The sequence below is a fragment of the Carassius gibelio genome, chromosome A7 (assembly GCF_023724105.1).
Source record: "Carassius gibelio isolate Cgi1373 ecotype wild population from Czech Republic chromosome A7, carGib1.2-hapl.c, whole genome shotgun sequence".
In the NCBI taxonomy this organism is placed as follows: domain Eukaryota; kingdom Metazoa; phylum Chordata; class Actinopteri; order Cypriniformes; family Cyprinidae; genus Carassius; species Carassius gibelio.
The window spans coordinates 18,039,925-18,067,599 of NC_068377.1; the positions used below are offsets into that span (position 1 = coordinate 18,039,925).

The 27,675-nt window shown below is 36.7% G+C and overlaps 1 protein-coding gene across 2 annotated transcripts in view; it reads right to left on the bottom strand.

Moving 5' to 3' along the window:
* The window catches only part of bean1 (brain expressed, associated with NEDD4, 1), a 70,771-nt gene that overhangs the window by 19,320 nt on the left and 23,776 nt on the right, over nt 1-27,675 (bottom strand). For both annotated transcript variants that reach the window (XM_052601417.1, XM_052601416.1), the window contains exons 4-5: nt 19,772-19,972; nt 18,462-18,603 (exon numbers count right to left, since the gene is read on the bottom strand). In XM_052601417.1, coding sequence (XP_052457377.1) covers nt 18,462-18,603; nt 19,772-19,972 — 343 coding nt within the window. The remainder of the gene's footprint in view (nt 1-18,461; nt 18,604-19,771; nt 19,973-27,675) is intronic.

Consider the following 27,675-nt stretch of genomic DNA (forward strand, 5'->3'; position numbering starts at 1 on the left):
CTTTAGTTTCTTTGATGTTGGCATTTTTCTTGAACTTTTGCTGTCGTTCACACTCAAGACTTGCAGCTTCGTTCATAGCTGTGATGAGAACCTCATCTGTGATTGTGGGATCATCAAGGCAAGTTTTTAGCTGATACTTAATGTGATCGTTCGATAACCCTGTTCCTAGTGCGCGCAGAAATCTTCTCTGTATGAGATCAGGGCTGTATGGTTCTTCTCCATCTGGTTCTCGAGCAGCAGCTAAAAGTCTTTCCTTCAACTCAATGGCACGGAATAGGAAGTTTTGTGGTGACTCACGGCTCTCTTGAGTGATGTTTATCAGCCGATGATACAGGTCTGTGGAGCTTTCTTCCTTAAAATGGCCTTTAAGAATCGTGCGCAGCTGAGAAAGGGTTAAATCAGTCTTGATCTCCAGCATATCACACAGGCTCATACCTGGACTCACCGCTCTTATCACAGCATCAATAATTTCAGACTCTCTGTGTCCCTTGTTCACTCCAGCATCAATTTGGTGCATCAAGTTGTTGTATGAAAGCTTATCTTTCTGACCACGTTCTCCAATTTGGCCATTAATCTTAAAATCACGCCGGATAGTGACTTCAGGAACTGCATGATGATGATCAGAAAACACAGGGGGACTTGACACATCAGGAACTTTCAAACTCAGACGTTGGATTTCGTTTTTTAACACATTTGTTGACAACTCAAACTGATGCTGCAATTCTGTGTACTGTCTCTTTAAATGGCTGGTTATAGAGACGGAATACTGTTAATACTGTTGACTATGTCTTTTATATAAAAAAATAAATAAAAATTCTTAATTCCTGTCATATGCTCATAAACTGACAGTCACCACTGATAAGCTACTACTAAATATTGTAGAAACTTGCTTTGCAATTATTTGTGTCATAAAAAGCGCTATACAAATAAACTTAATTGAATAAATAAATAGAATTGAACCTGTTAACATACTGTTCATATATTGAAGTAAGGGGTGATTATTTTAATAATACAGCATTTTCTTTACTCGTCTTATTTTTGTATTTGCAATTAATACGGCATGTGCGTAGTAACACTTTATTTATTTTTTCAAATCTATTAACAGTTACACAATTAAAACTGATCAGAAAAACTCAGCAACTACATTGCTACATTAAACTCTGTAAAATGTTAAGTTGGTCATAATGCCTCATCTGCGGTCATTCTTCAATAAGGTTTATTAGTGAACATTCACACACACACACCCGGAGCAGTGGGCAGCCATTTATGCGGCACCCGGGGAGCAGTTGGGGGTTCAATGCCTTGCTCAAGGGCACATAAGTCATGGTATTGAAGGCGGAGAGAGAGAGCTGTTCATGTACTACCCCCACCCACAATTCCGTCCGGCCCGAGACTAGAACTCACAACCCTTCGATTGGGAGTCCAACCCTCTAACCATTAGGCCACAACTTCCCCACATTAATCACATTAGTTAACATAGAAATAACAAATAATAATGAACAATATTTCATGTTAATGTCTGCATTTACTTATGCATTATTAAAATTTAAAAATTAAAAAGTTGTGTTCGTAAACATTAATGCACTGCGAACTAACATGAACAATGAATGACTCTATTTTTATTAACATTAACAAAGATTAAGAAATTGTGTAATGAATGTATTTTTTATTGTTCATTCATGTTAGTTAATACAATAATACATTACCATTAATATTTATTCATCATACTGTTGAACTTGACAGTATTTTCTCTCGTTATTTCATAGGAGCTTCAAAGAAGACAGAGTCTTGTGCCATGCATTATCAGTATCCTTATGTTCATTGGGTGAAAAAGAAAAATTCAATAAACAAAGAAAAAAAGACTGATATCTCTTCCCCCAAAGGTTTCTATAGATATCACAATATATTGATATTGTACATACTTTTGGCCACAATAACCTTGCTATGAAAAACTAATATTTAATTTCTGTTGAAAGACCTAATACCATCCATATATACAGGTGCTGGTCATATAATTTGAATATCATCAGAAAGTTGATTTATTTCACCAATTCCATTCAAAAAGTGAAACTTGTATATTATATTCAATTATTACACACAGACTGAAATATTTCAAATGTTTATTTCTTTTCATTTTGATGATTATAACTGACAACTAAGGAAAATCCCAAATTCAGTATCTCAGAAAATTTGAATATTGTGAAAAGGTTCAATATTGAAGACACCTGGTGCCACACTCTAATCAGCTAATTAACTCAAAACAACTGCAAAGGCCTTTAAAGGGTCTCTCAGTCTAGTTCTGTAGGCTACACAATCATGTGGAAGACTGCTGACTTCACAGTTGTCCAAAAGACGACCATTGACACCTGTACAAGGAGGGCTAGACACAAAAGGTCATTGCAAAAGAGGCTGGCTGTTCACAGAGCTCTGTGTCCAAACACAATAATAGAGAGGTGAAGAGAAGGAAAAGATGTGGTAGAAAAAAGTGTCCAAGCACATTAATAGAGAGGTTAAGGGAAGGAAAATATGTGGTAGAAAAAAAGTTTACAAGCAATAGGGATAACCGCACCCTGGAGAGGATTGTGAAACAAAACCCTTTCAAAAATGTGGGGGAGATTCACAAAGAATGGACTGCAGCTGGAGTAAGTGCTTCAAGAACCACTACACACAGACGTTTGCAAGACATGGGTTTCAGCTGTCGCATTCCTTGTGTCAAGCTACTTAACAACTGACAGCATCAGAAGTGTCTCACTTCAAAAAGGACTAGACTGCTGCTGAGTGATCCAAAGTTATGTCCTCTGATGAAAGTACATTTTGCATTTCCTTTGGAAACCAGGGTCCCAGAGTATGGAGGAAGAGAGGAGAGACACACAATACATGTTGCTTGAGGTCCAGTGTAAAGTTTCCACAGTCAGTGATGGTTTGCTGTGCCACGTCATCTGCTGGTGTTGGTCCACTGTGTTTTCTGAGGTCCAAGGTCAACACAGCCGTATACCAGGAATTTTTAGAGCACTTCATGCTTCCTGCTGCTGACCAAATTTATGGAGATGCAGATTTAATTTGCCAAAAGGACTTGGCACCTGCATACAGTTCCAAAACTACCAGTACCTGGTTTAAGGACCAAGGTATCCCTGTTTTTAATTAGCCAGCAAACTCGCCTGACATTAACCTCATAGAAAATCTATGAGGTTTTGTGAAGAGGAAGATGTGATATGCCAGACCCAACAATTCAGAAGAGCTGAAGGCCACTATCAGAGCAACCTGGGCTCTCATAACACCTGAGCAGTGCCACAGAGTGATCGACTCCATGCCATGCCGTATTGCTGCTGTAATTCAGGCAAAAGGAGCCCCAACTAAGTATTGAGTGTATTCACTTTTTGAATGGAATTTGTGAAATAAACCAACTTTTTGATGATATTCTAATTATATGACCAGCACCTGTATATATTAAGTCATATTTACAAGACAAAGTCAAAACTATGAAAAACATAATTATGATGTAATTAATATTTAGTATTATGACACACATGAATGCAAAATGCAAAATATCAGTACATTTTGCCACAGTTGGAGATCACAGCAAACAGGACTCCATTCTTGAACACTTTACACTGCCACCATAAGCAGGTCAACCAGTATTTATAAGCTTGGCTGAATTCTCATAAACCCACAATGCTCTGGGACACATCTCTGAAAATACTGCAAAGATATACTTTAGTACCACTGAATTGTGTCTAAGAATTACACACTTTGGCAGGCTCTGTTTCTAAACTTGGCAATGAAGGCCAATGACCACATTTCTTGGACTGTATACAAAATGCATTACACAGTCTTTGTACCTTATATTGTGTTAAATTATGAAATTGATTCACAGACATACACAAAGCCAAACAGCAACTTCTGAGTCCACTTCAGCTCACTTTAATATACACTAAGATAAAAAAGGCCACCTTGTAATGTGTAATTCACTCAATTCTTCAGTCTTGGCCTCACATTCTTTTTGGATTCAGTAGTACTGTAATTAATGTATTAAACACATTTCTGAATAATAATAATAATAATAAATGATCAAATATATAGTCTGAGTAGCCTTTGAATGAATTAATATATCTTAACACTGACTTATAATTGTTGAAGCAGAGTATTTTCCATCACTAAAGAAATTATATAACCACAAGTCGTGGGAAGTCGGGAAGTCGTGGCCTAATGGTTAGAGGGTTGGACTCCCAATCGAAGGGTTGTGAGTTCTAGTCTCTGGCAGGACGGAATTGTGGGTGGGGGGAGTGCATGAACAGCTCTCTCTCCACCTTCAATACCACGACTTAGGGGCCCTTGAGCAAGGCATCGAACCCCCAACTGCTCCCCGGGCGCCTCAGCATAAATGGCTGCCCACTGCTCCGGGTGTGTGCTCACAGTGTGTGTGTGTGTGTGTGTTCACTGCTCTGTGTGTGTGCATTTCGGATGGGTTAAATGCAGAGCACAAATTCTGAGTATGGGTCACCATACTTGGCTGAATGTCACTTCACTCACTCACTCACTCATACATTAAAAAACTCAAGGAAAAGGTTACCACTATATAATCTGAGTTACTATTATATAATCTATAAATGTATGTATGTATGTGTGTGTACTGAGTCTACTGACCTGTTTTTTATTTATTCATCTACAATAAGACAAATTCCATGAAATTCTGCATTATACAGAACACTGTAAACAATTGCTGTAGTTTCTACAGAAAATTTTCCAGAATATTACTGTTTAAACATTTTACAAGATGCGGCTGTAATTCACAATGCATTATGGGTCAAAAAAGGTTTTACAGTATATTTCCACGTCAACTGTAATTCAATTTACAAGAAGCAGGTGTTGTCACTTTTTACACTAACTTACTGTAGTGTGGCATTATGGGATTGTGCGCACATCATTCAAATCTGAAACTCAGCCGACTGGAGCAGCGTGAGAACGGTTGAAGATTAGAGGCTTTATTCATAATTCCAGGTAAGTTCACTTAATTATACTTAAAGAAAATATCTTAAAAGAAATATAAAGAAAATATCTTAAAGAAATATATCCTAAAGAAAATATCTTAAAGAAGTATATCCTTTTATATTTAAGTTAATGTATAAGCTATATTATGTCACAATATCCTCTTATCATAACATTTAGACAAGTGGTCTTGGTAAATTATGTGCAGTAAACATGGAATTGCTATCATAGCATAGTTAACCAAATTTTTTTTATTTTTAGAAGTTACATTTTCTTATTGAGAGCATTTAAAGTAGTGTTTACCTAACTTTTATCATAAAGCCCAATGAGAACGACTGTCATTGTAACTACTATATGTCTAAATAACTGACAAACAGAAATATATGTGAAATTTCATTTGTTATTCATATGTGTTCAACTGTCCCATATTGATGTGACGCCTTACTATAATTAGTATGTACATGAGTAATTGTTTATATTCTGCAGTTGTACGGAACATTAAAGCTCGTCTGAGCCATTTTTAAGTGAAAGGCATCTTTATATGCCCGACTGGACAAGTAAGCCTGATTCAAATTTGAGTGAGTAAAAAAAAAAAAAAAAAAACCCTAAGGAAGCATCGAAATGCAAGACTGAATCTGATTATATTAACGCTTCATTCAACATCAAAACAAGCTTAACGGCACATTACAACTTTAGTCTGGCATCCCAGGAGCTGGCATCTTTTGCACACTTTCATTTTTTCAAAGGTAACATGTTTTTCTTGAGTAATTTTATTTGCGATAAATGTTACTTATTTAGTTTAAAGGGTTACTCCACCCCATAATGAAAATGTAATCATTAATCACTGACCCCCATGCCGTTCCAAACCCGTAAAAGCTTCTTTCATCTTCGGAACACAATTTAAGATATTTTGGATGAAAACCGGGAGGTTTGAGACAGTGCCACTGACTGCCGTTATTTGTCATTATTTTTTTTATGTCAGCCACACCACACAGATACGCTGTTTTCGTTCAAATCAAAGCATAGATAAACATAGAAAGTGTATCACTGTGACCCAGCTGACACAGAACAGCGTGTGCAGTTTGTGTCCAGCAGACACTCTCCAAAATGGCGCTACGCTGACGCAGAGGAGACGAAATGTTGGATAAAGTCGTTATTTTTATTTTCTTTGCATACAAAAAGTACTGTCGTCGCTTCATTACATTACGGTTGAACCACTGATGGATTATTCTGATGATGTCTTTCATACTTTTCTGGGCCTTGACAGTGCTATTTACTTGGCAATCAATGGGACAACCACTATCCTCCCGGTTGCATCCAAAATATTTTAAATTGTGTTCTGAAGACGAATAAAGCTTTTACGCGTTTCGAACGACATGGGGGTAAAGTGATTAATGACAAGATTTTCATTTTGGGGTGGAGTAATGCTTTAAATACTATTAAATGCTGACTGTATTGTGTAAATGGCATTTTGACATTTATTTTATTGAGCTAGTTTCATTCAATACTTAACTTTATCCTGATGCTTCTACTTGTTTTCATGTGCAGATGTTTTCTTGGAATCACAACACTCATTTGGATATAAGACGGATACATAGAGGCAAAACAAGTGGAAAGGTCTCAGAGAAGAGGGACAACCTTCATGTATGTGCTCATCTCAGAAAGTTGATGGACTTTCAGTATGTATTTATTAAATTGCCTTTGACTGTTGAAAGACTGAAATTTTTATTTAACCATTAAAAGCCTTGCAGTGTCTTTCTGACAGTTTAAAATAAATACTTATTTGCAACATAATTGACTTGGATTTTATTCATTTGTAAATGTATTAAGATAGAGCTCATGATAATGCATATATATCAGTATTTTATAGTTTACTGTTAAAATTATTCTTTAAAGCAGTTTCATTGTTAAATTATTACAACATTATATTGGATTTAGCAGCGTTTACAGGATTTTATTGGCAACTTTATTTTTCAGTTAAATACTGTAATTTAATTAAATTACAAAAGAAATTCTGTAAAATATATTCACAGGATTTTATTGGCAACTTTTGTTGCCAGGTAAATACTGTACTTTAGTGAAATTACAAAATATTGCTGTAAAATAAACGGCAAGTTTAATTAAATGTTACTGTAAAAAAATACTACAAATTATTGTATTTCACATACAGCAATTAACTGTAATTTGCTTTGCAGTAATGTACTGTAATCTATTTTACAGCAATTAAAATCATTTTTACATGATTTTATTGGCAACATTTTTGCCAGTAAAATCCTGTGAATTCTACAGTATATTTTTTACAGTGTAAATTCCGCTTTTATATATGGATTTCGCGTTATTGTTTTCTGCATTTTGGAAATCATTAGGCCCTACTAATGTAGCAAACGTTTATGATAAGCTCATTGTGAGAGTAAAGATGGGGACATTGTGGTTTATTTACTTAGCATTGTGTCTCTTCAACTAGGTGACAACGTAGCGTTAAATCACCATTCAACAGCCACCACCGCACAGCCGTATATTGGTCTGCAAAAAGATACTAACATTTCAATCTCCTACATTACTGACTGTACTGACAAACTAAGCTGACACCGTGTCTGCACCTCAGACACGACTTTGTGTCAGCATGTCACAAATAAAACGAGGAATCAGTTTACTGCATCCAGTGAAGACTACATCACTAATTATATTGTTACTTATTAACTGCCAAATGTTTGTTACTTAGCTCAGACTGACATTTGTAATTCGTGAAAAATAATATCAGAAAATAAATTTTTGCATTTTATAAAGAAACATTTTAGTTTGCCATTTTGTTTTTGTCTTTGCACTCCATTTTTGAGTTAAATCACAGTATGTAAAACTAAGAAAGGTGCAGGGTTTAAGTAAACTCAGTTTTTGAAACAATCTAGCAAACATCATCAGAGATAAATTCTGACATTTCACCAGAAGAAACATGCATGCATGAATTGTTCACAACAAAATCAATAACAAACATTTATAAAACAAGCCTGATTGAATCTTACTTACATGCTGACTTGAAAAGTAATTGAAAGACTGATTGATTTCGACAAGTCACGCTGGATCAGGTCTCAAAGTTTGATTTAAAGACCAATTTTAGGATTCAATTTCCATGAAGACCTCTACTCTTCAGTCTGATACAGTTGTGCTCATTTAAAAGTTCACAACACCTGCACAGTCACCTGTAATCGATATGAATAAGACCTCTGTTGTTACCATGGTTACCCTCAGTGGCATGTTCCCCTGCTCCTCATACATACATAATGACTCTGATCGAGAATCCTTCATGTGCAAGTGTGTGCAAGAGATGCTATCAAAATAAAAGCACATTCAAAATGTTAACACATGCCCTATATCACAGATATATCACAGGAAAAGATATGAAAAGTTTTTTTTCTGAATGATAAGAAGGTAATAGTGCAGAGATCTGTTAGGGCTTTCTATATCCCTCCGTGTAAGTGTTACATAAAGCGGTTCACTTTCCTCAGAACAAGGTGAGAACTGTTTTCCCCCACCATGCTTCCCCTGTTAAGGAGCCCAGGTCCTCAGGGACCCCTCCGCACACACTTACTGAGATGCCACCTCAACTGAAAATAATTCATTAATCAGGCTATACAAATGTCACAGCCCAGTCATGACTGAGTCTCATCTCATCTATCCATATTCATAAACAATAAACAGCCCGTATATGCTTTAAGGTTTTTATTTTCACTATTCTTCTTCCTAAGAACAAAAATAAGCATCAGTTGTTTTTGCACCTTTGTCTAATGAAGCCAGTTCCCCCTCCCCATGAAAAAAGCACCTGCAGACAACAGGAATATAGTATACAGTCTCAGTCATTCCACACACAATCTTTAAAATAATTTTCTATTAAAATCTTTAAAATAAATGCAACATATAAAATCATTATATTTTAATTTGCTTATATTAAAATTATATTTAAATATATTTTTAAAATGTGATTTATTCCTGTGATGCCATTCCTCCAGTCTTTAGCATCACATCACATGATTCTCTGAAATTTTCATCTAAAATTAGGATTTTTATCAGGCTCTTATATTTATGTTCAGTTATTTTACTTCAATAGCCTGGAAAAGGACCTGCGCATTGCAATTAAAGTAAAATGACGCAACATAAGCACAGGAGCTTGATAATAATCCTAATTTTACATGAAAATTTCAGGTGGCACTTTGAGGCTTTTGTATCTGAACTCTTCATATATATATAGCACAATTTATGATTTGTGATGTGTTTCGAATCATGAACACATTGCAGGGTGTGTATTTCTGGGATATGCGTTTTTTTTTTTTTTTTTTTTCTGTTCTGCGGAAGTTGCACTTGACGGGCTCCACAGGTGAGCAGCTCATATACATGCCCTGAGCACTAAGTTCCCAGGTGCCATCTGTGGCCATAGCAGCCCTGGCATGATTCACATGCCACAGCCCCTCCCTGCCAGTCCCACAGAGACACAGGCACAGCCACACAAACACACTGCCATTCTGTAGCAACGGGCTTGAACTTACACCCACTGCGCTAATAGCTCCTCATTCCAAAGTCCTGAAGACATCAAAGAACAGCATAGCGGTGGACTCCATGTTAGAGTCCATATATGTGTATGTAGAATAAACTGGCACGTTCCCAAACGTGGCATGTGGAAATGCCTAGGTAGCCCAGTCCCTCCACAGCATAATGATCATATGCCAGTCCACATACACACACACATACATTTTGCTTCCTCTACGCACATATTTTTTTTTAGCCATATTGCTTTAACTGTGAAGACAGAGAGGCCTGAGATAGTAATAGGGCATGCTTCAATGTGCCAGTGGTGATAAATGCACATTATGATGTGACTGGAGGCTCGTCTCTTCTGATCTGAAGAGTGATTCTGCTCCTGCTCATTTCTGGCACAAATGAATGAAGGCCAGCAGAGAGGCAGGCGGTGATGGAGAGCTCTGTTCAGCTTCAATGCCTTAGCTTCTGCAAGACCTCCTCCTCCCTCAAAACACTCCAAATTCACAGATATCATACAAAACACTACAGAACATAGAACACTGAAAACGAGGTCTTAAAATGAAAGCCCTTCCAAAAAAGTAAGCTAAATAATATTTTTAAGCAAAGCAATGTCACATAAGCAGGTAACACTTTATAATAACTGCAAACTATTAATCATTATTTAAGCATTAGTAAACAGATAATTCATAATTTATAAAGCATTAATAGACAGTAATAAGCAGTTTATAAATACAGATATAAATACTTTATTCTTGATTTAAAAGCATATCTATAATGTGTTTAATAATTGTATTTTCATACTTTATTCATGATCAATTTATAATTTCTCAATGAAGTATAGCATAATTTACAAACCAGTTATTTAGGAGTAGCCAGTGATTCATTAGATCACATGAAATGTAGTAAATTCAGGTAGTTATAAAGCATTTAGTAGTGGTCAGTTAACTATTTATGTGAGCTCATCTAAAGTGAGGACTAGTTATGCCTTGTAAAGATCATCTCCCAAGATCAGCAAACAATTCTCCATAAAATGTGCTGCACACATCTGAATATTTGTGTTGAATTGTTCTAGAACAGTGTTGCAAATACAACTTAACCACTGATTTCTAGTTGTGTCCTCTTTTGGAACAACAAACAAAGTAGTTTCACAACGAAACAGCATCTCCACGACATGGCGCCAATGGCAACAGCCAGAAAAAACATTACACCTTCTTTCTTTGCGTGAACATTTGGGTGGTGTTATGCAAATCTGAATTAACCCTGAATTACAGTAGAAATACATGTTAATAAACCATTTATTAACACTATAAGTAACTATTACTATATGTCTGAATAAAAAGATGTATGAATGCACATTTAAATAGTTTATTAATCATTTAGTTACAATTTCTAAGTGATCTTATGAACCACTGACAACTCCTTAATAACTGGTGTGTAAATAATGCTATACTTAATTTAGAAATGATAAATTGATCATTAATAAAGTATGAAAAAACAATTATTAAATACATTATAGATATGCTTTTAAATCAGGTATAAAGCATTTATATCTGTATTTATAAACTGCTTATAAATGTCTATTAATGCTTTATAAATGATGAATTAACTGTTTCCTAATGCTTAACTAATGATTAATAGCATGCAGTTATTATAAAGTGTTACCCATAAGCAAAAGTGTTGTTAGCCACGGGTAATCAGATCCATGCGGATGTGTGATACATTTTATAACAGTTCATAAACAATACACAAGTTCAATAAACCCTTCATGCCATCTCAGATGTATGTGACTCTCTAGTTCTTTCACAAAGAAACATTTTTAGATAATCAATTTCTGTGAGTCCATATAATGCAAGTGACTTGAACCTTCAATTTTGATGCGTCTAAAACCACATAAAGCAGAAAACAATAATCTATTTGACCCCAGCTGATGAATCATCATCTTTTAAACGTTTTAAGATATAAACCATCAGCCAGAAACTATGGTTTTTAAAAATCTTTGTGTTCAGCTGAGGAAAGGAGGTCACATTCATCTGAGTAATTTCAGAGGAGTATCCCTTTAACTGCTTCACGTCTCTGAGCAACACACAGTAGTGGCGTGCCTGAACGAATCATTGTCATTAAATGAATGATTCAATGACTAATTTTCCTGAATGAATCAGCAGTGATGAACTAATCCGATGAATGACTGATTCAATGACTGGATCATAAAGAGTCACATGTTTCATTTCTGAGGTAATCAGTTTTGTTAAACAAATATGCCGAGTGATTGTTTCAGTGATGTTACCGGTGAGAACCAGTGAAAAATCCCCACCACTAACAAAGACTGGCAGTCTTTCTGGAATTAGATTCCCCCCAAAAAATGCTGCATCTGATGAAGACTTTTCACTGTAGGACAAAATGTGGTCAAGAGTGTGTAGTGGTAATCTTCCATCATCTAACCACTTCCTCTCACAGAGGTGTGCGGGTGTGGACTGCTAGTCTCTAATTTAATTGAGTATCTGGACTGAGGGGCGGATATCTCTCCCAAACAGAATTACACACCATTCAGTAATTCTTAATAGGCCTCCAGGCCAGCACTAATATTCTATATCAGTCATAATTTGCTTTTTAATAGGAGAAGGCCCTGCTCTTTCAGGTAGCTCTTACTCCCGGGGAGAGGTAATTTCACCCTGTTCAAAAGCCCCTTCACAGAGCTTCACCAGAGGGCACTGCCAGCCTAATGGAACTGTCATAGAGATGTAAATAACATTGGCACACTGTGAAACAAGCCATGAAGGGCAGGTAAGTCGAGCACAAGTATAGCCCTTACTAAACCTTTTCTTTCTGGTATTTAACATGCAAAGAGCTACATGCTTAACAATTTAGATATTTGTTATGCAACTGAGGAAGCACTTCAGTATTGAGCAAGGATAACCACAGGAGTGATAAATAACTTAACTAGATGGAGTCACTTTAAGAGCAGATTTATTGACTCAACAGTCAGATCAATCAGAAGTGATGTTTCTGCATGAAGTCACAAGTCAACCTTACAGGTATTCAAGGGCAGGCTCTAAGATGCTGGTCCCCTTCTATTTTTAATATACATGTTGCCCCTTGGTAATATTATTAGAAAATACGGAATTAGCTTCCACTGTTATGCTGATGATACTCAGCTATATATCTCAATGAGACCAGATGCAACTTCTCAATTATCTAAGCTAACAGAGTGTGTCAAAAATGTAAATGATTGGATGACCAATAATTTTCTCCAATTAAATTCAGATAAGACAGAGATATTAATTATTGGACCAAAAAACACTACACAGAATCTTTTAGATTACAATCTGCAACTAGACGGATGTACTGTAACTTCCTCTACAGTCAGAAATCTGGGTGTTATATTAGACAGCAACTTGTCATTTGAAAATCATATTTCCCATGTCACAAAAACTGCATTCTTCCATCTTAGAAACATTGCCAAGCTACAAAACATGTTGTCTGTTTCTGATGCAGAATAGCTAGCTAATGCATTCATGACCTTTAGACTGGACTATTGCAATGCACTTCTAGGTGGTTGTCCTGCTTCGTCAATAAACAAGCTACAGGTAGTCCAAAATGCAGCAGCTAGAGTCCTTACGAGGTCAAGAAAATATGATCATATTACCCCAATTTTACAGTCTCTGCACTGGCTACCTATTAAGTTTCGTATCAGTTACAAATTATCATTACTTACCTACAGTATTGTTCAAAATAATAGCAGTACAATGTGACTAACCAGAATAATCAAGGTTTTTCGTATATTTTTTTATTGCTACGTGGCAAACAAGTTACCAGTAGGTTCAGTAGATTCTCAGAAAACAAATGAGACCCAGCATTCATGATATGCACGCTCTTAAGGCTGTGCAATTGGGCAATTAGTTGAATTAGTTGAAAGGGGTGTGTTCAAAAAAATAGCAGTGTGGCATTCAATCACTGAGGTCATCAATTTTGTGAAGAAACAGGTGTGAATCAGGTGGCCCCTATTTAAAGATGAAGCCAACACTTGTTGAACATGCATTTGAAAGCTGAGGAAAATGGGTCGTTCAAGACATTGTTCAGAAGAACAGCGTACTTTGATTAAAAAGTTGATTAGAGAGGGGAAAACCTATAAAGAGGTGCAAAAAATGATAGGCTGTTCAGCTAAAATGATCTCCAATGCCTTAAAATGGAGAGCAAAACCAGAGAGACGTGGAAGAAAACGGAAGACAACCATCAAAATGGATAGAAGAATAACCAGAATGGCAAAGGCTCAGCCAATGATCACCTCCAGGATGATCAAAGACAGTCTGGAGTTACCTGTAAGTACTGTGACAGTTAGAAGACGTCTGTGTGAAGCTAATCTATTTTCAAGAATCCCCCGCAAAGTCCCTTTGTTAAAAAAAAAGCAAATGCAGAAGAGGTTACAATTTGCCAAAGAACACATCAACTGGCCTAAAGAGAAATGGAGGAACATTTTGTGGACTGATGAGAGTAAAATTGTTCTTTTTGGGTCCAAGGGCCACAGGCAGTTTGTGAGACGACCCCCAAACTCTGAATTCAAGCCATAGTACACAGTGAAGACAGTGAAGCATGGAGGTGCAAGCATCATGATATGGGCATGTTTCTCCTACTATGGTGTTGGGCCTATTTATCGCATACCAGGGATCATGGATCAGTTTGCATATGTTAAAATACTTGAAGAGGTCATGTTGCCCTATGCTGAAGAGGAAATGCCCTTGAAATGGTTGTTTCAACAAGACAATGACCCAAAACACACTAGTAAACGGGCAAAGTCTTGGTTCCAAACCAACAAAATTAATGTTATGGAGTGGCCAGCCCAATCTCCAGACCTTAATCCAATTGAGAACTTGTGGGGTGATATCAAAAATGCTGTTTCTGAAGCAAAACCAAGAAATGTGAATGAATTGTGGAATGTTGTTAAAGAATCATGGAGTGGAATAACAGCTGAGAGGTGCCACAAGTTGGTTGACTCCATGCCACACAGATGTTAAGCAGTTTTAAAAAACTGTGGTCATACAACTAAATATTAGTTTAGTGATTCACAGGATTGCTAAATCCCAGAAAAAAAAAAATGTTTGTACAAAATAGTTTTGAGTTTGTACAGTCAAAGGTAGACACTGCTATTTTTTTGAACACACCCCTTTCAACTAATTGCCCAATTGCACAGCCTTAAGAGCGTGCATATCATGAATGCTGGGTCTTGTTTGTTTTCTGAGAATCTACTGAACCTACTGGTAACTTGTTTGCCACGTAGCAATAAAAAATATACTAAAAACCTTGATTATTCTGGTTAGTCACATTGTACTGCTATTATTTTGAACAATACTGTATATGTACCTAACTAGCCTTCTACCACGCTACAAGCCATCACGCTCCCTAAGGTCACAAAACACTGGACTTTTGGTAGTTCCTAGGATAGCAAAGTCCACTAAAGGAGGTAGAGCTTTCTCACATTTGGCTCCCAAACTCTGGAATAGCCTTCCTGATAATGTTCGGGGTTCAGACACACTCTCTCTGTTTAAATCTAGATTAAAAACACATCTCTTTTGCCAAGCATTCGAATAGTCTAGTTGCATCTGATCAAATGTGAATTTTTATTCATTAGCTTGGGTTAAACTAATTTTAGTTTTTCTTTGGATCAGCAGCTATGCTAATGATGTCTCTATTTATTTCTCTGTTTTGCCAAGGGATAACTAGGATTTACACAAGCTCCAGTCTGGATCCAGAACACCTGAGAAGAGATGATGCTGACCCTCAGAGGACCTCAGATGATGCTAATCCTGACAACAACAACAGAAACTAACAAATATTGCTACAAGTTTGACTGCATCATATAATAATTATTAATTATTAATAATATTAATAATGTTCATCATCTGGTTGACTACATCTTGTATGAATTTTTCTACAAATCCTGTCAAATGTGCACAAACTGACAGTCACCACTTATAAGTTATTACTAAATATTGTAGAAACATAATTTTCTGTAAAGTTGCTTTGTAACGATTTGTATTGTAAAAAGCGCTATACAAATAAACTTGAATTGAATTGAATTGAATTGATTTGAACCTTGACTTAAGTCCACGTACAAGCAACAGGTTTTATTTAGAGCAGGGACACTTTTACATGTAATCCATTCAATAAAGTTCAAAGTATAAATCCGGACAGTTTTTAAATTTAAAGGGAGATAAGAAGGCAATATGGATGTGCAAATGGGCCTGGCTGAGCAGCCAACTCACATTCTCTCACACATTCTCTCTCTCTCTCTCTCTCTCTCTCTCACACACACACACACACACACACACACACACACACACACACACACACACACCTTCTTGCATTTAACTAAGGATATAAACCATTCCAAATGTATACAATATATTCCTGTGTGTTTGTATGTTTCCCAGCTCATATTAGCATAGTTATGATTCTCTAGTCATGTTAGTTGACCTCTATGTGCCTATAATCAAGCATAAGAATGTATCTCTATGTTTCTATCTTTCTTGCATATCTTTCTTGGTACCTTATTAAACCTCTTGGTTTGCCTAAGCTAAATTTCTCTACTATTTTAGCCTAAAATGCATCATACTATTTGTACCATAGTTTCGGTTAACAGATAACCAGTTCATCACGCCATTCATAAAATATGCAAATCAGGTGTAATTGAGACAAATAAACACTTTCCCGCTGAAACTATATGCCTTGTTATTGGTCAATCCAATCAAAAGGGCTGTTACCGGGAAACCAGATAAAATCTCCCAATCACCCAAAAAGTGGGGCTTTTTTCTTAACTTGTGATTCCCGTGGAGACACCCATCACCTTGGACACCTCGCGACTCCCATTCGGGGGATAGTCCGATCTTCTGGCAGTTTTTAGCAACTTTGTTGATTCACTTCGAAGCAGTCAACCCATGGATGAAATTAAGAAGATTTCACTCCTAACAGGATTCAACAGGAATCTACGCATTATACATGCACCAGGACACTTTACTCAGCAACTAGAAATCCAATGCAAGTAAACGCTTGTTTACTATTTAGATGCGCTTCTAGGCTTTGACCCCTTTTAATTAAGGTGATGAGATTCTTTGATGGTTCTTAACAGGTTATGATTTAGTTTATGAGAAAATGCTGCCATGACTCTCCACTCTCTTGCGTGCTCGCTCGCTCTCTCTATCTGCAGTGCGCTCGCTCGCTCTCTCTCTTTCTCCCTCTCTGCAGTGTTCTCTCTCTCTCTCTCTCTTTCTCTCCATGCCTTCCTTGCATTCGCATCTATGTTTAATGTGTGTATGTTTATGTTTAGTCTGATGTTGCATGTTCCCCTGTAGTGTAGTTTAATAAACATCCATATGTATTCACACCTGGTTGTCTGTGTTCCCAGCTCACAGTACGAGGTCACTTTAATGTATGTAGCAATGTATGTAGTAAAATAACTTTTAGTGGCCAGAGAAATAATTTTACTTAGAGTCAATAAACGATTAAGACTGTCCGCCCTGCGGACGAACAAATCATTTTACTGTACTATTAATGATATAATGCTACAAGTAATTCCTGAAGATGAATGTAGTTAATATTAACCCATTATGATTAATTATGTACATCTCACTTTGAGCTAATTTGTTACAACATGTTGAAAATATCAAACATTTTTGAAATCCTTCAACTACTGTAGGTCGAATCATGGTCTTAAGATAAAGCTAAGTTGGAGACTATGAGCATCATACTAAATGCAATTTTCTATGAAATCTGTTAAATCAAATCTTCAGACTGGCTCTGATTTAAGGCAATTAGCGTTTACTTATCCAAGCTGTAAGTCGGGATAAAATCAGGACAAAAAATTGTGTAGAGTATTCCAGCATTAAGGGGTATTTGAGTTCTAATATCACTGACTTCTACATACATTATTGCTCCATTTGCTTCAAACAAATCAAATCGCTTTTGTAGTGCTCTTATGAGTAATAAATGCTTAAAACAGCAATGGCCACTGTTCATTCGTGCAGGTTTTGACACCCACCCAAAAATCAAAGGGTTGGAATGAGATCAGATAAAAAAATAAAACTTTCTGACTCTGAGACATCCCTCTGTGATGGGCTCCCCTACCTGAGGAGTATTTTATGGGTCGCTGTGTGAAGGCAGGCAGGCTAAATGGCAAGGAGGGGAACTGACAGATTCTTTGAAGATGCCAATTAGACAAGCTGCCATTTAGATCAAACACACCAAGCCTTTTCCAGTGCAAAGCCATGGCATTTATCAGCAATCCCTGCTTGTTAGGAGAACTGAAAAGCTGAAGGTGTCCAACCTTCCTAACAGAACGAGAGAGGACTACGAAAGGTGAAACCTTCTGAACAGAGAAAGAAGAAATGGACTGAGAGCTGAGAATTCTGGTTCTCTGCAAATTCTTTCTATTTTTGACCATTTCTTTCTAACTCCTCATTTTCAAGCAATACGAAAAAATTAACACAGAATCCCCAAAGATTTAGCAAACAAATGTACCTAAATTCGAAGTTGTGTGTCAACACAGGGTAATTCCGCTTTTTCGAACTAATCTAACTAGAACAGGTTTCATTATTTTCAATCAGACCCTTCAAGACTGAATGTCTGAATCTGATATTTTACAATTCAAGTCAAGTTGTGAGAGAAATGAGTGAAATCTAGTTGAAATATGGCAAATTGTTCTGAAATATTTCTATCTTTAGCATCTCTAACTGGCTTTTAATGTGGCTATCAGTTCGTGCTACGCTGAGACCTTTAAAGGCTGCAAAAAGGATGATAGAATGGATTCCACTGAAGAGGCAGTGTGCCTTCTATGTCACAGCTGATAAAGTGATCTCATTACTGATTACACAAGCACACCTTCCCTTTTCCTACCCTTCACTGTACATACAACATCTATTCACATAGACTCAATCCAGAGGTAAAATGTGACTCACTGAGGCGGGGAGTCTGGGTACACGACGTTGACTTGAGACAGCGTCTCCACGTAGGAGTCAAAGTCAAATGCAGGGGGAAAGTCCTCAACACAAGTGGACCTCAGCTCTCCAATGGAGCCACCATATGAGAGGCCATCTGGAGCTGTAGAAACATTAGCAGAAAAAAACAGATGATTTCTGTTTCTCATATGACATGTTTGAGAAGGTGACATATTGAGAGTTGGACTATGATGCATTTTATATACTTAATTTATTTCCAAAAAAATATTATCATCAAAAAAATTCATCATTTGCTCATGTCTTCCAAACCCTTAAGACATTTTTATAACACAAATTTTAAAATGAAAATATATATTTTTACCGAAACCAGAGATATTTTGTCCATCCACTGAAAATCCATATCTCTTCAGAAGCCTGAAACCACTATGGATTTCTCTTTATGAACCTTTACAATTTTGGATGACTATCAATGGAGGGACAGGAATCACAGATTTAAGATACAAGTATCTGTAATGTTTGTTACAAATATAAACTCTTATGGGTTTGGAATAACGTGTGCGAGTAAATTATGAAATTATAAAAAAGTATAAACTATCCCTTTAAAGCACTGTGCTTACACTGGTAATAAAATGTACATCTGAGGGTGACTATAACTTAAAACCATTATATTTGCTTTCTGCTACATGTAAATACATCAAGGTAAAGGAACATATATATGTGCCTCTTAATCTGTAACGATCAGACTGAAATGATTAAAGATAAAAATACAGATGCATTGTTAATACAATGAACTCAATCAAAAAGATATGACCTTATTGCAAATATATAAATGTCACTGCATAAGTTAAAAAAGAAAATCCAACTAAATTACATTTATTTTAAAGACAGATAGCACAAACTCAACAAAAAAAACTTATAGTGGAACATGACCATGATTCTTGATAAAACACACTAGTTGGAAATCTACTAGGACATGCCAAGTTTAAAGTAAACCTAAAAAATCACAGTTTTACAGTTTATAATACAGTCAATGCCAAATAGTAGAGAGGGGGTCTTGCGGAAAACATCGCTAACTACTGGACAAGACTAACTGACAGAAGCAGTAGGGTTATACAAGAACTGGCTTTTCACCAGAATTATTCCCTGACCTCCCAAACATAAGGCTGAATGCACTGCAGGGTTGGTTCCTCTCGATTTTTTCAAAACAGTATGACAAATCAACTGAATGTCATTATGCCACACAGAAACTACAAACAAAAGCATGAAGAGTTTTAAACATGTTGTGAACCCCATGAAGTTAGGCCACTGACCGTAGCTGGCGCGCAGGTGGGGGTTGCGCAGGCGGCTGTCTTTGCGCAGACTGCCCACAATGATGGTGACGCAGGAGAGGAAGAGCACCAGGCCGATGACGATGCCAGCCACCACCAGAGGGGACACCAGCAGGCTGGCTTCATTACCCCCTTCTTGGCAGTCTGGGTACTCGTGAGCATGACTGCTCTGGTTTGAGCTCACTGTATGGAGGAGAGGGTAGATGTGTGGAGGTCAACAGAATGATAAAGACAGAAAGATGGCATGAGTGAAACAAAGAAGGGAAATAGGAGACAAAGATGAAATGGATGGTCCGTTTTTAAAGCACTTCCAATAAATTTGCAGTAGCAAGTGTTACATAATACACAAAAGAGACATTTTCTTCTTTCCCACACAGACAGGGAGATCATACTGGTGTGGGATTATGTCAGTTTCTATATAATAACTCTGCTTTGAGACACAATCGCACACATACAGATCAGGAACGCTCCCCAGACGTTCATCCCTCACTGGATTAGATTCTCAAGTCTGCAGTGTTTAAATTTTAATCCTGACCCGTTTGAATTTTTAAATACGCGGGAAGACTTTCATGTCACATTGTGTCGCGAGAAGCCCAACTCCAGCCATTCGCTCCTCTCTGACTTATTTCACCCTTTCCATTAGGACCAGAGAGAAACCAAAATAAACCACACACACATATACTCACATAGGCCACAAAGATACAGACAGATTCAATAAAGCCTATTGGGAAAGGTAATGATATTAACACTCTCTGAGCTTGATAACTCCAGCCCTTCCTGGAGGTAAACAAGAGAGAAATCAAATCAGTGTATTTGTGTGGCCAGCACAGTGCTTCAATTCTATCTATATTTATTCTGAGGATAAAAGAAACACCAGGAAGTCTTCAATGTAATTATCTTAAACGCCATAAACTGCTGATGTAAACAACAACAATAATAATAATAATAATGATGAATATATATATATTTTCATATACACATTTGACAAACTGTGTGCAAAAATACTCTGCTGTTAAAATGACTCTTTAGAAATGTGCTTTGAGAAACCCGGTCCTCCATTAATTATTATCAATACACAAACCTCACATTTAATTAAGCAAAGGAATACAGAAAATAAGTAGTGCCGTCAGTCAAGTAGTCATTTTAAAATGCTGATTCAAAAAGACAACTAGAAAATTACACAACCCTTAAAAAAGCTTGGGGTCAGTAAGATTCTATAAATTAATTCATATATAAATTAATACATTTATTCAGCAAGGTTGCACAAAATTGATCAAAATTGATAGTAAAAACATTTGTAATGTTGCAAAAGATTTCTATTTCAAATAAATGTCATACTTTTGAAATTTCTTTTTCCTTTTCAAAATTATAGATTTTTATTTTATGCCAAAAATCATTAGGATATTAAGTAAATATCATGTTCCATGAAGATATTTTGTTAATGTTCCACCGTAAATACATAAAAACTTAATTTTTGATTGGTAATATGCATTGTTAAGAGTTCATTTGGATAATTTCAAAGGCGATTTTCTCAGTATTTAGATTTTTTTTGCACCCTCATATTCCAGATTTTTAAATGGTTGTATCTCATCCAAATATTGGTTTATAAACATACCATATTTCAATGGAAAGTTATTTATTCAGCTTTCAGATGATGTATACATTTCTTAACTGACACTTAAGACACTTATGTTCAATGACATAATTTTTTTTTACAAATTCTTGATCATCAAATCAGCGTATTGGTATGATTTCTGAAGGATCATGTGACACTGAAGACTGGAGTAATGATGCTGGAAATTCATAACATGAATAAATGACATTTTAAAATATATTAAAATAGAAAAAAAAATTGTTTTAAATTGTCTCTTTGTGGGAAGTCGTGGCCTAATGGTTAGAGAGTCGGACTACCAATCGAAGAGTTGTGAGTTCTAGTCTCGGGCCGGACGGAATTGTGGGTGGGGGTAGTGCATGAACAGCTCTCTCTCCACCTTCAATACCCCAATACTTAGGTGCCCTTGAGCAAGGCGTTGAACCCCCAACTGCTCCCTGGGTGCCGCAGCATAAATGGCTGCCCACTGCTCCGGGTGTGTGCTCACAGTGTGTGTGTGTGTTCACTGCTCTGTGTGTGTGCACTTTGAATGAGTTAAATGCAGAGCACGAATTCTGAGTATGGGTCACCATACTTGGCTGAATGTCACTTTCACTTATTTATTCTGATCAAATAAATGCTTCCTTGGTAAGCGATTTTACAAAAAACATTAAAAGGTTTGTACAACACGCCAACATTTGAATGATCGTGTATATTTATACAGACAAATTAACCAGTGGTGCCCAGCTCAAATGTTTGATTTCGTCAATATTTTTCTGAAGAAAGATAAACATGTATAGTGATGATTTTGTATGGGGGTTGGTCAAAATGACAACATGATTAGTATATCTGTGTAATAAGTGGGTGGTGAGTGCTGGGGTTGGCAGTGAGGTCTCTAAAGACCACATGGTTGCAATCTCATCTACAGCAGCATGGCATCCTCCAGGCATCCAGATGGAGTATGCTAACATGTCTGCTGTGGCCTCTCACTCAAAATGTGTGGCATTATGAGTTGAATGCGACTGAGATTGCATTTGGGAAATCAGTTCACTCCGGTCAGAATGAATTCAGTGTAAGTGTGTGGCTTATGTAAGTTGTCATGTCCTTTTGTTGTCCTTCCCTCTAGCCCTTGCATCCTTGTCCTGACTAAGAGAAAAAAATAAACACGTGATTATATGCTGAAGGTCATGGCAGACCAACACAGAACTCTATAGCATAATCACAACAACTTATGCTTTTTCTGCCCTTCCTCGGCCTCTTCTTCACACACACACACACACACACACACACACAAACACACCAAAAACAACATACTTTCACACCCCTCTTCTTCTCTCCTTTCTTTTGTCAAGCTTACCACTGGGAACACTCCAATTCTGTGCCACAGATTTCTAAAACTGCAGCCCACATTTTGTGTTCAACATTAGGTAATTTCTCACACTCCCTTTTTCAGTCCTACACTGACAAAATCATATTCTTAAACTGTACTGTATCTTTGCTTTGTTGTTGTAAAACATATCTCAACATTCTTAAAACTTTTAATTGTATTATTTAATTAGCACTTTAATTTACTTTACTTTGGTACATTCTCTGGAAAAAAGTCTTAAAAGTGTCAATTGTTGATAACCAATCTGTAACAAGGAGTCAGGGGTGATCGGATCCATATGCAGTGGTTTAATTAAAGAGAATGGTCAAAACAGGCAGAGATGAGAAAACAGCATCAGGTATGTCAGGGGAAAATCAGCACCAGTAACAAGCAAAGGTCGGGGCAGGCAGCAGAGAATCACAGTCGGCATAAACAGTCCAGTCAAATATGTAAAGAACAAACACTAGGAAAACGCTCGGAAATGCCAGACAGAACTAAACAAGACTTCACAATGTGAGTGTGGATGAGTGCAACCTTTATAGTGTCACTGATAGGAAACAGGTGTGGTTCAATAATGAGTTCCTAGGCAGGGGTTTATGGGAAATGAAGTCCAGGGTGTACTGTGTCATGTGAAAGTCTGTGTGGTGAATAAATGGATGTGCAGTGACCGGATCATGACACATACACATAGTATTTTTTTCCCATACTACAAAAGTCAATAGCTACACACTGTTTGGTTAACAACATTCTTCAAAATATCTACTTTTGCACTCAACAGAAGAGAAAAAAGAAAAAAAAACTTAAGAAGGACGACAGAATTTTCATTTTTTGGGTGAACTATCCCTTTAATCTTTGGGTGAGCTGTACCTGAACTCAAGCCTACTGAAACTAAACTGAAAAGGGCTTGTTCTAAAATTCTTTGATTCTCATATCCGAAACATATTTACATCCCGATGGCAAAGCTTCTGTGTATTAATCTATATGGAAATGAACTCAGACACCACACTGTAGCTATAAACTCCTCAAATAATCCAGTATTATGTGACTTTTCATTGCAAAAGACAAAAGGCTCTTCCAGCATGATAGCAATGTGTTCAATATGCTCTACATGGACCTACGCTCCTGCTACTCAGCACCACTCTGCTCATGTGGGAAGTGTGAATAACCTCTTCATATGGACACAGAAATAAATACACACTGCTTATGTGCAGTGTGAAAAATGCTGAAGGGTCAAAGAGCGGGTGGAAAATGTTTATACTGATCGAGCATCATGTTAGGGTAAAATGAGGTTGCTAGGAAGCAAGGAAGCAGAAAGTAGACACAGTTAAACATGCATTTAGAAATAAGTCTTACTTTTGATTCTCAATTCATACTAGTTCCGCGGTAGCTACTTCTTCACAGTGTGATTACTATACTGCACACATAAATAAACATTGCCTGCAACTGCATTTACAGTAACACAAACACTTCATTTAGATGTCTCGGCAACAAGGATGGAAAATGTGTGAAGAGAAGGTCATTCCTACACTGTTAGAAATGTCTGTAAATTTAACAGTACTTAACTGTAAAATGAACTGTATTTTACTGTAGGACAGTTATACAGCATATTACTGTATTTTAAAGTTACATTTTGGGCAATACCCTCTTGGCGACACTAAATTACAGTATTTTTAATTTACTGTAAATCTAAATACAGTAAAGAAAAAATGAGCGCGAAACCTGACCAATCACAGATCAAGTTTTATTTCCTGCTTGGAGAAAGAAGAAAACAAGACACACAGATGCGAAAAGAACCAGTCAGATGCAAAGGTGTGTACAAATATTACTTCTTTTACTTTAAATATATTATATCTTTGGTTTAACTAAAAAAAAAAAAAAAAAAAAAACGCTGCCACTGAACAGCGCGCAGTCACCTCACAAAAATGCTGTGAAGAGAGCAAGAGAGTGTGGTGACCGTGTGCAAACATTCATATTTCTTTCCTTTCTTTCCCTTTTCTGTACGTTTCACCGTCAAAATATGGACATTAACGGGTCTCTGCCTTGGGTTTGACCACTCCAGGAGCTGGTGAGTGTTCATGTGAACTGTTAGCCGAACAACAAAGCTTTCGTGGATTATCTTAAAGTCAGTCTGATTTTTTCCCGCTATTATCGCTTGCTGTTAACTGATTACACCATATAAATGCACGTCATGCTTGTAGTGCTAGAGTAAAACCTGCAATGTTCGTGTCGTGTGCAAACACTGGCGTCCCTGTGGAGACATTATACGCCTTTATTAATCATGACAAAGGGCATAAAAACACGGCGAATTTAAGGTTTTCGTGTGGAGTTCCTGAATGCCCATACACTTTCCAAAGCCTCTCCGCCCCTCAGTCTCACATTTAACGTTACCGCAAACACATAAAGTTAAGGAAACTAAACAACCAAGAGAAAAATATGTCTACTTCAAATGTAACATTTGTTCTGTACATCAGCATCGGGAGAATAACATTATAATCTCGTTCGCGAAAATGCGCCGCAAATGCTACAGGGGACCCCAATAAGTGACTAACGTTTACCCGACTGTGTACATCCAATGCGCGATCAACGGCTGTCCGAATTCACTCACTCGTTTTCATTCACAGCTTCAAGTGAACTGTATTAGTGGACTAATGTAGAAATGAGTGCACGAGTGTTAAGGGGGCGATTTCGGATTTAGCCAACGTAATTTCCTCATTATTTTAACCTGGGATGTTCTCGTGACAATGCAGCATGGTGTCTATCAGCTTAATTGCTGTTCTTAGGACATAAATGTCTTATTATTGCTGTTAACATAACTGTTGCAAATAAATACATTTTATACAAAAAAGTTTTCGTAATATGCTTTATTTATCTGTTTGTGTCTCAACTTTAAAATTAGCTGTTTCATCTTTGGACCCTACATTACCTTACATTTCTTACCTATGAAACTTATTTAAACATAACATTACCATTTTTTTTTGCAAAGTTACTAATGTATAAATTAATATCTTACCCTCATGTTCTTTTTACATTTTGTATATTGTATATAAAGTTGTATGTCATAAACATGTAATCTCTGTATTTTTTGCTAGAAAACAAAAGTAGACGTTGAGTACTAAACATGCTCCATCCGGGTTCGTCACATATTGGGTCCCCTGGAAATATTTCCTTTGTGTGCTGTGCCATTTGCAGTGCATTTCTGTATTTGGTTGTGTTGTGAGTATTTGGTTGTTTTGTTAGACATTGTTCACATCAAATGATCTAACTTTTTTTTCTGTTATGTAAAGGTTGAATGTTAACCCTGACAACAGCAAGTGCTCCTCAAAGTTCCACGTCATCAAAAGAAGTGGGAAGATGGTGCAAAGGAAGAACTCTGGTCTGAACCCTCATGTATCCTCCTTCATTAAAGGGATAGTTCACCCAAAAATTAGTTCACCCATTAATAACTCACCCTCATGTCGTTCCAAACCTGTGAGACCTCCATTTATCTCCTCAGTCCCTCCATTGAAGCTGTGTGTATGGTATACTGTCCATGTCCAGAAAGGTAAGAAAAACATCATCAAAGTAGTCCATGTGACATCAGAGGGTCAGCTAGAATTTTTTGAAGCATCGAAATTACATTTTGGTCCAAAAACTACGACTTTATTCAGCATTGTCATCTCTTTCGTGTCTGTGTGAGAGAGTTCAAAACAAAGCAGTTTGTGATATCTGGTTCGTGAACGAATCACTCGATGTAACCGGATCTTTTTGAACCAGTTCACTAAATCGAACTGAATAGTTTTAAACGGTTCGCATCTCTAATATGCATTAATCCACAAATTACTTAAGCTGTTAACTTTTTTAATGTGGCTGACACTTCTTCTGAGTTCAAACAAACCAATATCCCGGAGTAATTCATGTACTCAAACAGTACACTGACTGAACTGTTGTGAAGAGAGAACTGAAGATGAACACCGAGCCGAGCCAGATAATGAACAAAAGACTGACTCGTTCTCGAGTCAGCCACATTAAAAAAGTTAACAGCTTAAGTAATTTGTGAATTAATTCGTATTGGAGAAGCGAACAGTATAAAACGATTCGGTTTGATTTGGTGAACTGGTTCGAAAAGTGAACCGGATATCAGCTGCTTTGATTTGAACTCTCTCACACCAGACACGGAAGAGAAGACAATGCTGAATAAAGTCGTAGTTTTTGCTATTTTTGGACCAAAATGTATTTACGACGCTTCAAAAAATTCCAACCGACCCTCTGATGTCACATGGACTACTTTGATGATGTTTTTCTTACCTTTCTGGACATGGACAGTAGACCGTACACACAGCTTCAATGGAGGGACTGAGAGCTCTCGGACTAAATCTAAGATATCTTAAACTGTGTTCCGAAGATAAACGGAGGTCTCACAGATTTAGAAAGACATGAGGGTGAGTTATTAATGACCTAATTCTGATTTTTGGGTGAACTATCCCTTTAAGGAGTTTCTGGATTTCAGCTGGCAAAACTAGTTTTCTGAATTTGTAAATTTTTAAGATTGTTCTTATGACTGAATCTGTTCATGTCTGTTGATTTAAAATGCTCTTAATATGAAACTTTTATGTATAAATGAAATGTATTCAAGTTTTTGGAAAACTGAAAGTACTATCTGCAAGAATATTAAAATGTTATTTTCAAGTATTACCATTTAACTATTAAACCAATAAAAGAAGTTAAACAGTCTTTTGTTTCTTTTTATAGTTTTTACTACTGAGACATGAGACCTGTTGAAATACAATAATTTGTACAGTTCTACAATACATAATAAAAGTGAACAAATTACAGTTAATTTCACAGTGTAAAGTAATATTTTATTGTATTAAAATATATAAAAAGGAGAGAAAAACATAATTGTGTTTTACAGTAAAAAAAAAAATATTACTGCAAATACATTTACAGCAA